Raw genomic sequence first — 12,423 nt, forward strand, 5'->3', positions numbered from 1 at the left:
GTGGCGAATACATGGAATACAGCAACAACCGCATAATACTAAGCATGCACACACAGCTAGGATTGAGGAGAATAGAGATACCACCATGGACTTCCATTTCCCAAAGGTACGGTCTAACCAGTCGTTAATGGGGCTGTTGATACCTGAGTCATCGTGCATGGATTCAGACAGCGTCCGGAGCCCCTCTAGCGCCTTAGTTACAGTCCCGTCCGGCGCCTCTTTTCACATAGCCTGGGCTCCTTGTGGGGCTGCCTCCTCTGCTTCAGGTCCTGTCCTGCTGCTGGAGCACTGTGTTAGGTGCCACCAGTTGAGTCCTTTTCCTTCGAGCTGCACAGCTGTTGCAGTTCTGGCCAGAACCTTGTGTGGGCCTGTCCAACGTGGCTCCGACCACTTCCTCTTTAACACCTTCAACCAAAGGTGTTCCGGGGGTCCGGGGTCAGGTCCTGGAACGTCCTCTGTGACAGGGGTGACAGGTTTGTCACCTGTATAGGAGAGAGCTGACACAAGAGCATTAACCTTCAAATAGTATGGTCTGTAACCGAGGTCAGGAAGGGGAGAGGGGTTTTGGGACGGCCCTGGGAAAGGTCGGCCACACGTAAGCTCAAATGGTGTGAACCCTGTGATTGTGGATGATACACAGTGCCAAATTTGTGTTGTAGTCCCAGAGCCTTTTCGACAGATTGCAGGTCTTTATTTTTGAAATGTGAACCATTATCTGACCTGATCAATTTAGGAAACCCATGTTTCGGAATGTACTCATTCACCAGACATTTAATGACTGATTTTGCGTCCTCTTTTCCCGTAGGGTAGGCCTCCACCCAACGTGAAAATGCGTCCACAATTACTAGGAGGAATCTTTTCCCCCCAGCCCTTACTCCCATATCTGTGAAATCAATAAAGATTTCCTGTCCCGGGGCAGTGGGAGAAGGATGTTTTCCTGCCGTAGGAGTGATGGTAGGTCTGATGTTACATGTACTACATACGTCACACTTAGTCAAGAAGTCAGTTATAGTAGCATGTTTCCAGGGAATCCACCAGTGGCGGAGATCTCGTAACATCTGTTTGTGGCTTTTATGGTCAAGTCCATGAGTCTGAGTCAGTATTGAGGACATCCAACAGGGGGGCATAACTATTTGATCTCCGTTATACCATATACCATCAAACTGTTCTATAGCTCCCTTATCTTCCCAGATGGTTCGTTCTGCTGCTGTGGCAGATTCCTGAGCTTGTATGATGGAGAAATCAGTTATCTCAGAACCGAGATCTGCTGTGGTCATGACCATCATAGTAGGTAAATACCCTGCCGCCTTTTTAGCAGCTGCATCCGCTGCTTCGTTTCCTATACTCTCTAAGTCAGTGCCCTGACTGTGTCCTTTCACTTTGATCACAGCTACCCTCTGTGGTAACTGGATTGCTTCCAACAACTCTTTCATCAACTCCTCATGAGCCATAGGTTTATTCTGACTAGTCTTAAAACCCGCTTGCACCCAGCCAGATATATCTCTGTGAATTGCATTGCACACATACGCAGAGTCTGTGAAAATATTCACTGCCTTCCCTTCCGCTAACCGCAGAGCTCCATTCATAACAAATCCAACAGTCAGGTTATTGTAAGCACTTTTGTACATAATAAATCCAACAGAGTATGACAATCATTTCACTTAAAAACTTTAAAGATATTGCATACATTCATTGTTTTCATTGCTTTTTAGTTTTTTAAGGCAGAAATTGTTGAGATATAATTTCATTTCTTTCATAAATACAAAGAAATTTGGCTTTTTTTTGGGGTAAATTTACACTTGTGTATGTGGAACCTCGCGAGAATTAAAATTAAATTAATAAGAAAAAAATGCATTACTGTCTTTGTCACTGTAACCATAGCAACCAAATATAATATTTCTATAGTACAGTGCAAAAATCTGAGAAAATGTTAACAAGTATAAAATTATTGACATCTTCCCACAATTCACTCTGTTTATATATTTGTTAGAGTCGGTGATGCGTAATGACGCGCAGCTTGTGTGGATAGACGCAGCTAATCCCTCCCTGACCTCTCCGTGCTGCTGGACAGCCTTAAAGAGTGAAGCCTACAGGGGGATGAACACGGAAGCAGAAGCACATTTTGAGCGCCCAAAAGTATCATCCAGGTAATTGAACTGTTGTTTGTTCATGATGGGGGAGCTGAAGTCCAGGCGTCCTGCTGGGCCTCGCTTGGACCTGAACAACTTTAACCTTGCCGAAGCGGAGAGGAGTCGGTATGTTTTAACGAGTCCCCGCTCGCTTGAGTCCTGTACGCGACTTGGGGTCAAACCTGTTGACCTTCTCATTAAATCACTAAATGAGTTCGTCGCTGAGCAGCGTGGCGTGCCCTTTGAGGCGATGAGAGTCATGCATGAATCCTACGAGAAGGAGAGAATGAAGCTTTTACGAATGTGCCGAGAGGAGAGGGAGAGGATTATCCGGGACAGGTGGCCAGGCTGTGATGATAAAGTGTCCTGCCTGGAAGTGGTGAAGCCTGAACTGAAGGATCACAGACAGACATCAGGTATCCAGTATGCAGAACTGTGCTTTAAAGGGAAATCTGCGAGCAGGTCCTCCTGCTCCAACAGAGACAGGAGCACAGAATGCAGCTTCAACCTGGGAGACCTCAGACACACCCCGGCTACTGAGAGGAAACTGGAGAGGCTCACTAGGGACATTAACAAGGAGATGTGTGTCACAGTGTCGGAGAGAGACCGCAAGATAGCAGCTCTCATGTTGGTGAAGCACCAGGAGGAGCAGGCCTGTGCGAAGCTCTGTCAGCAGGAGGAGCAGGAGAGACAGGAGGCCCGCAGGCAGGAGGAGGCCCAGCGGGCTCAGGAAGAGAAACAGAGGAGGAAGAAACTGAAGCAGAGCATGCAACGCTGGCATGAGGAGCTGGAGGCCCGCAGGAGGCTGAGGCAGCATCAGGAGAAAAGGAAAGTGGGACAGCTCGAGCTGGAGGTGCTGCTGCAAGAGGACCGCTGGAGTAGGCTGAAAGAGGAGGTGGAGGTGCAACGCAGAGAGAAGATGGAGGCTGCACAGAAAGAGGCAGGGGGCCGCAAGCGCTACCAGGAGAAGCTGCTGAGAGAGAAGGAGGAGGTGGAGGAGAGGGCGCGAGAGAGGGAGCGGCAGGTGGCGGAGGAGAAGGAGCTGAAGGCTAGGAGGAGCAGAGTGTCGCAGGAGAAGAAGGAGAGGAAGAGGCTGCAGGAGGAGAATCACAGGGAGCTGCTACGACACATCCTGCTGAAGCAGCAGGCGGAGCAGCAGGTGGAGGAAGAGGAGGCCCAGATGAGAAGCACGCTGGAGAGGAAGCTGAGGCGCTCCTGCGAGAAGCGTGCCCAGGCCGCAGAGGCTCGGCTGAGGGAGCTGAAGGAGCGGGCGGCCCGGGAGGAGGAGCAGATCCAGAGAGCCCAGCAGAGGGCCAAGCTGCAGAGCTACCAGCAGCTCACACACAAACTGATCCTGGTCCAGCTGAGCCAGCGGCGCACGGAGAGGGCCGCCATGCACGCCTCGGCCCAGCAGAGGAGCAGAGCTCAGCAGACGCACCGACACAACACGCACAGGCTGCTCTGCCACCAGAGGCTGAGGGAGAAGGTGCAGAGAGAGGAGGAGGCCGTGAGGAAGGTCAGAGAGGGTTGCGTTTTCATGAAGGACTGGAGAAGGGAGAGGCTGCGGAGACAGCGGGAGCAGATACAGGAGGAGGCGCACAGGCTGGCTCGGGCCTCCTATCACATGAGGGAGAGAGTGAGGCAGCAGACACACAGTCGGACCTTTGATCAGATGGCTCTGGAGGCTCAGCTGACTGCCTACATGAGCCGCATGAAACTATGAAAGAAATGATTAACTTCCCATCCTTCCTGACTTCAGAAAGACTCTACACACCAGCACCTAAGTGAATTCAGACAAAATATCTATCTAGAAATGTAGTGAGGACTTTCCATACAAGTATGTGAATGTGTTATAATCACCAGGGTGCAGCTGGAGGATGAATGTTGGGGCCTTGGTACATGCCATGGATCATTATCATGTCAGAGCTGTGATTTTAGTGGTGTGTAAGGACTCACAAAGTCAGTTTCATTTGATATGAAGCTGTAGTGGAAGAGTCCCTGAAAGTGTGCCATATATTTTCAATTTTATGAGTTTAAAAGGACAATTAAATTTATAAAAGTTAAGAATGAAACTGTGCAATGACCTTGTAGTGACCTCCCATCAGGATAATAAACACTAAAGCAGTTTTTCCCAACCTTTTTTTTGGATTGTGACCCCATACAATATCTTGATGTGACCCCTCATGTCAGGCGGCATATGTCAATGATATTAGACTGATTTTAGCTTTTCAGATATAACAAAATATTCTATTAAAAAAAAAGTCATAATTAGAGAAAAGTCTGATGAAATGTTTTTGTTTTTCTTCTTTCTTTTGTATCATGTGAATCATCTTGCGACCCCTGTGATTTATCTTTGGACCCCATTGGGGGTTTTGTACCCATATCCTTTACGGCAGGGGTTCTCAAACTTTTTTGGGCCAGGGACCCCTTAAAGGGGAGAACATTTTCCAAGGACCCCCTCATAATCATAACACAGATTTAAGCATAATGCCTACTACCATGTATACTCTTAAATGCCATTGGAACTATTTGTATTCTAAAACTTTTCAACCTAAATACTTCAGACCTGTTCGATAGTGATAAACAGAAACACATTTAAATTTGAATCCTGTTAACACCTCTTTGTTTTGCGCTGATTTTTCAGGTGCTTTGTAATCACGTGTTTCTTCAGCTTTGCTGGCTTCATGGCTTCGCTCGCTGGGACCTGTGACAGTGGTAGTAATGTACACAATATGCTTGTTCTATTAGTGCAAATGGTCCCCATCTGATATGCACTTTTGAATGATACAGCACAGTTTATAATCTTTATAGATAATTATTTCGCAAACCCCCTGACAGAGTACCACGGATCCCTGGGGGTCCCCGGACCCCACTTTGAGAATCACTGTTTTACGGTTTAATCAGCTTCCATACATAGTAACAAAAACATGTCAGCTCTGTGAGCCACAGCGCAGAATTGTTTTGCTTGGCTTATATACCACACATATGATGAATTTATTGTTGGATCAAATGAAGCAGTTTGTACTGAGTGATCCAACATGTCACAATGTAGTATTACACCCCTACAATAGTTTTCAGCCTGTGCCGGTGAAGGCTGCAGACCAGAGAGTGGAGGGTTAAATCGTGGTCTGCTTGAAGGCTGACATCAGTGTTTTGATTTTGATATGAGCAGCTATTACAGTGCAGATAAGAGAGCAGTTATGGGAGAATTTAAGGAGGTTGGAAACGAGACAAGCTGCAGCGCTCTGGATGAGCTGTGACTAATGCTTCATGTTTAGCACCATTGGGTTGTTTTTTCTGGTCCTCTGACGTTTGTCAATGTCTTACCATATCACCATGTGTCACTAGAAGCATTTATTTTTAATGTTTTCCAAGTACAAAGTAGGGCAGATTAAGCAAAACTTTGAATTCAGTTCCAGTATTAAAGCAGAACCGTTGTTCATGGACTCATTTAGAATGATAAATATAGAATAGAAACAACAGCTGTCACTTCTGCTTTGTTAACTTTGGAGTATTTGAATGTTTTATTTCATCTTAATGAATAAATCATACTTTAAAGTGTTAAATGTCTAATATTGACATTTTGTTAACATAAAACACTGGTGAACACCGTTCTCTAGTTCAGTGGTTCCCAAAGTGGGGTCTGGGGACCCCCAGGGGTCCTTGAGGGGGTCCCAGGGGGTCCTCAGCAAAAAGGGGAATAATTTATTTTCACTATAATTTCATCCGTAAGTAACACGATGACAGAATGTATGACTATTTTGGTCATGGGTCTCATACACTTTCTGTAATAAAACATCTAAAAACAAAAATCCTATCAGATGGGGGATCCTGGGACACAATCTTATCAAATGGGGGTCCGTGGTCTAATTTGTGTCAGTTTAGCGATCCTAGACGTGAAAAAGTTTGGGAACCACTGCTCTAGTTTAACACTGCAACAAGAAAACGTGTTGTGTGGCGAAAAGCCACACAACACGTCGAATAAGCCATTATAACATGAGCAGACATGTTTTTATTTCATGTAGACTTCTGCATGAACTGACAGAGAGATAACTCTGATTCTTAAAGAGACATGGACGTAAATTCAGTGAAACATAAGATTACATAAGATTGGAAGTCCCCACTTGATAACCCAAATTATGAACAATGCTGCCAGCCACCTGTTTCTGTGACTTGCATATTCTTTAACAGATGTAAAGAGCTGCTGGGCTTCCTACATACTGTTGCTGATGTTCCAGCTCCCGTCCAAGAGGCTTTGGCAGTTGTACTGAAAAAAAAACTTTTGGCTTTAAAACTATGAAACAAGTTCACATCCTATGTCTTTGTGATTTGTACCATTTAGGCATGGGACAATATGAAAATTGCATGTCACGATTATCCTGGCCGAGATAATTGCGATTCACGATATTACCCCGATAATCATCAATATGCTTTTAAAAACATACTGTAATCACTTTACCTCACATTTTGTTAAGAAACATTTGTATTGCTCTATTATTGCTCGACCACCGCTGTGCTCTTTCTCGCTTGTTGAGCCGGGGAGGACGGGCAACTTTGAATAGTTTGTTTGCAAAAGCCAACCGAGAATGCTGCATATACTGTATACAGTAAACCTTTAAATAAAGCCATTTCTTTCACTTCTCTACCACGATAATGTGCTTGACAGCTTTTTCAAGTAACCCGTGATGATATTCACGATTATCCCGATAATGTAAATTCACCACGATCAACTTATTGTGTTTTTTATCGTGATAAAATCCTATATCATCCCATCCCTAGTACCATTGCACATTGATAGACTGAAAGTTTGGTTCTGTTTTCAAGCTCCTGACTATAAAAACAAACAGAGGAAATTATTTTAAAGTGTGCGTACTAGATCTCCACAGTATCAGATGTTGTTCAGTGGTTGTTCCTGTAAATCTATCCAGTTACTGGGATTTCCCCATTGAATATGCCGTGTACTCAGATTGACATGATGAAAGGGCCTCCTGAAGGCTTATTGAATTCAAACTTGTCAACAAATGGCACCCCTTTTATCAGTCTTGTAACTGAAACTCAGTCCACCGAGGACAACATATAAGCTGTCAGATTCCTTACACCCACTTTGATACACAAACAATAGCTGGACTCAAAAGCAAGTTTCACTGAGGCTAAAACGCAGCAAGGTAGACTATCTTTTAAGGCACATTGTCTACTCAGCAATTGTGCAATATAGGCAGTAAACAGTATATTTGACAGCTGTTGAGCTTTCAGGCGTGGTAGCACTGTGTCCTTTGCACTACACTCAATTGCCCTTTCGTTTCTCTCTCAGTCGTCATGCAGCCCAAGAGCCAGCACCATCGGGAGCCCGACTCCGAGGATCAGAGTGAGGCTCTCCAGGAGCCCCAGGTGTCGCTGGTGGTGGGCCTCGGCTCCAGTGTGCTGCTGCTGGAGGTCAGCGAGGGGTTGAGCTGTCCTGCTGCTGACCTCAGGGAGAACATGCACCGTGGCCACATAGAGGAAAGTCCCAGCCGAGAAGAGCATCCCCACACCTGTCGCACTGAGCTGCTTCTGAGATGAGCTGCCAGACTGCGGACACAAACGCACCAAATCAGATAATACCCAACCACCAACTAAAACTGTATACTGAGATGGCTGATGTATGCTTTCTTACTGCGTGTAATATGAAGTAAGTGGTGATGGCGAGTATAGGTGCTGCAGCTGAAAAGGCCAGTAAATGTCCCTGAATGTACTTCTTCTCAAGGCCTGAATGCATCAGAAAGGAGACCAAACCAAAAGCTGCAGGCGCCTATAGGGAGATAAGTAAGATGGCCAGGTCTTATTATCATTTCGTGATCGGTAGTACTATATAAAGTTCACTGAAATGTTCGGTCAGGGAAGCTCACCTTGTGTAGGATCACAGCTAAAAATACTATAACTTGCACTGTCACTTGTCCCGTGGCCACAGCTGCACCCACGGCGAATCCATCAGCTATATGCAAACAAAAATATTATTAATGGTCACAACAATCTAGACATGTAGACAAACATTACATCGGACGGATGAGTCTGGTTTGAAGTGTCTGAATTTGCCAAATTTCCCACAGGGACAAGAATTTTTTCCCTGTTAAAAGGTTTTTTCCTCATCTGATTAGAGGGTCGCACTGTAAAGGACAGAGGGTGTCGTATCCTGTACAGATTGTAAAGCCCCCTGAGGCAAATTTGTGATTTTGGGCTATACAAATACAATTGACTTGACTTGACTTAAAGCCTCCAGGCTGTGCTATAGACTCAGAAAAAAATGAGGTCATTAAAACCATAAAAGACTCAAACAGTGAAGGCGTCACATGCTGAGTCACATGAGGAAGCTCCAGTGCTTTATGGCCCGGAATTCCTTGAAACATGTTGTGTACGTTTGGCATTACACAAGCCAATGTAAACAGTAGAGTAAATGTCATATAGGTACCTGCAGCGTGTATAACCAGCCCCAAAGTGGCCGTGAAGCCGACACTGTTGGACAAACGATTTGTTTGGCCTGAAATGAGACGTTGCACATGTAGTGGTGATGAATTAAAAAAAGATTGAGAGTAGTGTTCTGCAAAAAATTAAAATGCCAACTTGCCACGCGTGGAAAGGTAACTTCCGATCTGATCCACTACAAACATGAAGGTGAACCCGAAGGTTAAAGCCACCCCAATGAAGAAGCGAGGTGGAGGGCCTCTCTCTGTGGAAGTTGCATTTGTATTTTTCTCACTGGCGTTCACACTGGAAGGCACATCAGAGGAGGAGGAGGAGGATGCTGCAGAGAGAAGATGATCAAATGAGCTTTTGATCAAATCCACATAAAACACAACAAGGCAACAAACTGTCCACCGGCCTCAAGCTGTCCACTGGCCTCTAACTGTCCGCCTGCCCCAAACTGTCCATTGGCCTCAAACTGTCCGCCGGCCTCAATTTGTCCAGCGGCCTCAAACTGTCCACTGGCCTCAAACTGTGCACCAGCCTCAAACTCTCCCACGGCCTCAAACGGTCCACCGCCCTCAAACTGTCCACCGGCCTCAAACTGTCCACTGGCCTCATACATTTAAACCAGCCTGCTTTCATCCTCTTCATCACTCATCTTAATAATCAAACACAGGCGGCAGTGGGTGAGGCTGGATTTTGTGGGATCAGATGGCAAAACAACCAAGGAAAAAAAGTGTTTGACATCCATATAGATAGAGGACTGAAAATGCCCTGCTCACCTCTCCATGACTCCTCCAGTAAGCCCACTCCCTCTGGGATGGTGATAGCCAGAGCTGTCCCACACAGGAGTCCTGCTCCCAGGATGGAGACAAACTGCAGGCTTTTCTGTGGATCAACACGTGATCAACAGCTGATCAGTGGGATTATTCCCACACAGTGATTTATTAGACAAAAAAAGCTGGATTTCTCAGATTCCCACGACAATAAGCACTGCATTCATAAGAACATAAAACATCATGTAAATCACTGTAATGCTGTCGAGTATGAGGACACAAATAAAGATAAACAGATTAGAATAAAGTTTGATCGATCGTGATTTAATAATTTGAGGGAGGTAGAAAGAAAACAACACTTACCTCAGACAGTCTGAACAACAGTGGGATGAATCCGAGAACATAACAACCCACAAACATCGCAACCGATAATAAAGTGATAGTCAGCCCCCCGTCCATGACGACGACTTCTTCTTCAAGTGGTGACTCAGTTTGCAGATATGCTACATTGTAGCGTTAGATCCCTCTGAAAGCTGTCAGTCTGTTCTTGTGGATCTCACTGGTTGGATCATAAAACGTAGAAGTGCCATTCTGTCTTTCCACGTCGCACCTCGGGTCCAGTTTACACAACAGCAGCAGCAACAGCAGCACCTCCCTCTCAAGCAGCACCCAGTGTCAGACACTGAGAACTGCAGCCCCCCGCCCACATGCTGCAACCTCTGGCCGTCCAGTTACATCTACCTCCATTCATCTATCAGAGGTCAGCAACCTTTACTAACAAAAGAGACATTTTAGGCAAAAACAAAACAAAAAAATCTGTCTGGAGCCACAAAACATTTGATCATTGTGATGAAGGTAACACAGTTTATAGTCTAAGTATATAGTATATAAGTCTAATGCAGTGAGGGCCACAGAGCTAATGTACTACGGAGTATTAGGGCCACATTGAGGGAAAAAACATCTGAGATTTCCAGAATAAAGTCATAACATTACGAGAAAAAAGTCGTAATATTACGAGAATAAAGTCATAACTTTAACAGAAAAAATCTTAATATTACGAGAAAAAAGTCGTAATATTACAAGAATAAAGTCATAACTTTACGAGAAAAAACTTGTAATATTACGAGAAAAAAGTCATACGTTTATGAGAAAAAAGTTATAATATTGCGAGAATAAAGTCACAACTTTACGAGAAAAAAGTCGTAATTTTACGAGAATAAAGTCAAAACTTTATGTGAAAAAAAGTCGTAATATTACGAAAATAAAGTCATAACTACGAGAAAAAAAGTTGTAATATTACAAGAATAAAGTCATAACTTTACTAGAATAAAGTCATAACTTTACGAGAAAAAGTCATATTACGAGAATAAAGTCATAACTTTATGAGAAAAAAAGTTGTAATATTACGAGAAAAAAGTCGTAACATTACGAGAAAAAAGTCGTTATATTACGAGAATAATGTCATAACTCTACGAGAAAAAAAGTCATATGACAAGAATAAAGTCATAACTTTACGAGAAAGAAGTCGCAATATTACGAGAATAAAGTCATAACTTTACGAGAAAAGTCATATTACGAAAATAAAGTCATAACTTTACAAGAAAAGAAGTCGTAATATTACGAGAATAAAGTCATAACTTTACGAGAAAAAAGTCATAATATTCCGAAAATAAAGTCATAACTTTACGAGAAAAAAAAGAAAATAACACGTAAAATTACTGCTTATAATATATGACTTTATCCTCATAATATTACAACTTTTTTTTCTCGGAAACTTCTGACTTTATTTTCGTAATATTATGACTTTATTCTTGAAATCTCAGATTTATTTATTTATCCTCAATGTGGCCTTAATACTCCGTCGGACCGTCGGACCATAGACCTACAACAATGATAAATAAAAATGAAAATGTAAACAAAAACAGTTATTCATTTCCATTTTTAAAGATCCACAGGGAGCCACTGGAGAGGAGCTAAAGAGCCACATGTGGCTCCGGAGCCGCAGGTTGCTGACCCCTGATCTATCCCAACAACACAATATGGCCTTACTTCAGAAATGCATTTTCTGATAAGATGTTTCACGCATCCAAGAGTGTTTCCCAACCTCGGGGTCGGGACCTCCAAAAGAGATCGCAAGATAAATCTGAAGGGTCGCAAGATGGTTAAAGGTGCTGTAAGAGCCGGTGTGTATTTAGCCTGTTTATTGTTATTATGATTTATTTAAGCTGCACACGTTCTTTTGGTTAACATCACTTCTGGTAGGCCTAATGGTGCCTTCAAATGGGGTAATATTGACTCTGGCGGACCGATTTAGTGTAAAAATATTGATTTCTTCCGTAAGTAGCTTTGTAATAAGCGGGATAATGTACAGCTAGCGGGTCATTGTTGTGAAAGAATCCCCTTAAAGGCGATGTCGGGGATTCTTTCACAACAATGACCGGCTCGCTGTACATTATCCCTTACTAAGCTACTGGTCATACTAGACCAAGTAAGTCTGTAGCAGCAAGATCCCCGAGTGTATTGAATTGAATTGAATGTTATTGCTTAATAATTAAACTTTTTATGAGAGGAAAATGTTATTTCTTGCTTTGAGTAATTATAGGGGAATAAAAATAAACTCTTATTGTCAACAAACATGATTAAATACAGATTTATTGTTCAAAGAGCTGGGGAGCGTGGGGGGGAGGGAGCACAGATATACACAGTATACATCTGTTGTACAGACGACCCTTTGGAAAGAATAATAACATGAGACGGTCAAATGCTTAGATCTGCTATTGTTACTCTTCCTATCTAGAAAAATGTAAAACTATAAAAGGCAAAGCACACAGAAACACGTTCTAACTGTGCACAGTTTCGAGACGCAGAGACGTTTTACTACCCATTCTGAGCAAATGGTAGAAACAAGCTGAGAACTTCTATTAGAAAGTGCTTGGCTGTTAACAAAAACAATCCATTTATTTTCAAGTCTCACCGTCTATACAGACCTCATGAAGATAATCTAAAATAAAAGGATTCATCGGGAGGATCCTAGACTTAGAATTAGAAAAAAAAGACTACTGGAAATCATTGCAACC

At 43.5% G+C, this 12,423-nt stretch overlaps 2 protein-coding genes across 2 annotated transcripts; one reads left to right on the forward strand and one right to left on the reverse strand.

Annotated features, from left to right (window-relative positions):
- The first annotated feature begins 1,740 nt into the window (after window positions 1-1,740).
- Window positions 1,741-4,489, forward strand: LOC141773502 (uncharacterized). The gene has a single exon (XM_074645364.1). It carries the CDS (start codon window positions 2,170-2,172, stop codon window positions 3,850-3,852), a length of 1,683 nt encoding a protein of 560 aa, XP_074501465.1. The 5' UTR covers window positions 1,741-2,169; the 3' UTR covers window positions 3,853-4,489.
- A 1,629-nt stretch (window positions 4,490-6,118) lies between these two features.
- On the reverse strand, window positions 6,119-9,988 carry LOC141774125 (zinc transporter ZIP9). Its single transcript, XM_074646502.1, has 7 exons — window positions 9,710-9,988; window positions 9,353-9,458; window positions 8,734-8,907; window positions 8,575-8,643; window positions 8,015-8,100; window positions 7,783-7,917; window positions 6,119-7,697 (listed from the first exon to the last, which is right to left on the reverse strand). Exons 1-7 carry the CDS (start codon window positions 9,803-9,805, stop codon window positions 7,437-7,439), a joined length of 927 nt encoding a protein of 308 aa, XP_074502603.1. The 5' UTR covers window positions 9,806-9,988; the 3' UTR covers window positions 6,119-7,436.
- Window positions 9,989-12,423: the final 2,435 nt, after the last annotated feature.

This window comes from Sebastes fasciatus, chromosome 9, assembly GCF_043250625.1.
Source record: "Sebastes fasciatus isolate fSebFas1 chromosome 9, fSebFas1.pri, whole genome shotgun sequence".
NCBI classification, from domain to species: domain Eukaryota; kingdom Metazoa; phylum Chordata; class Actinopteri; order Perciformes; family Sebastidae; genus Sebastes; species Sebastes fasciatus.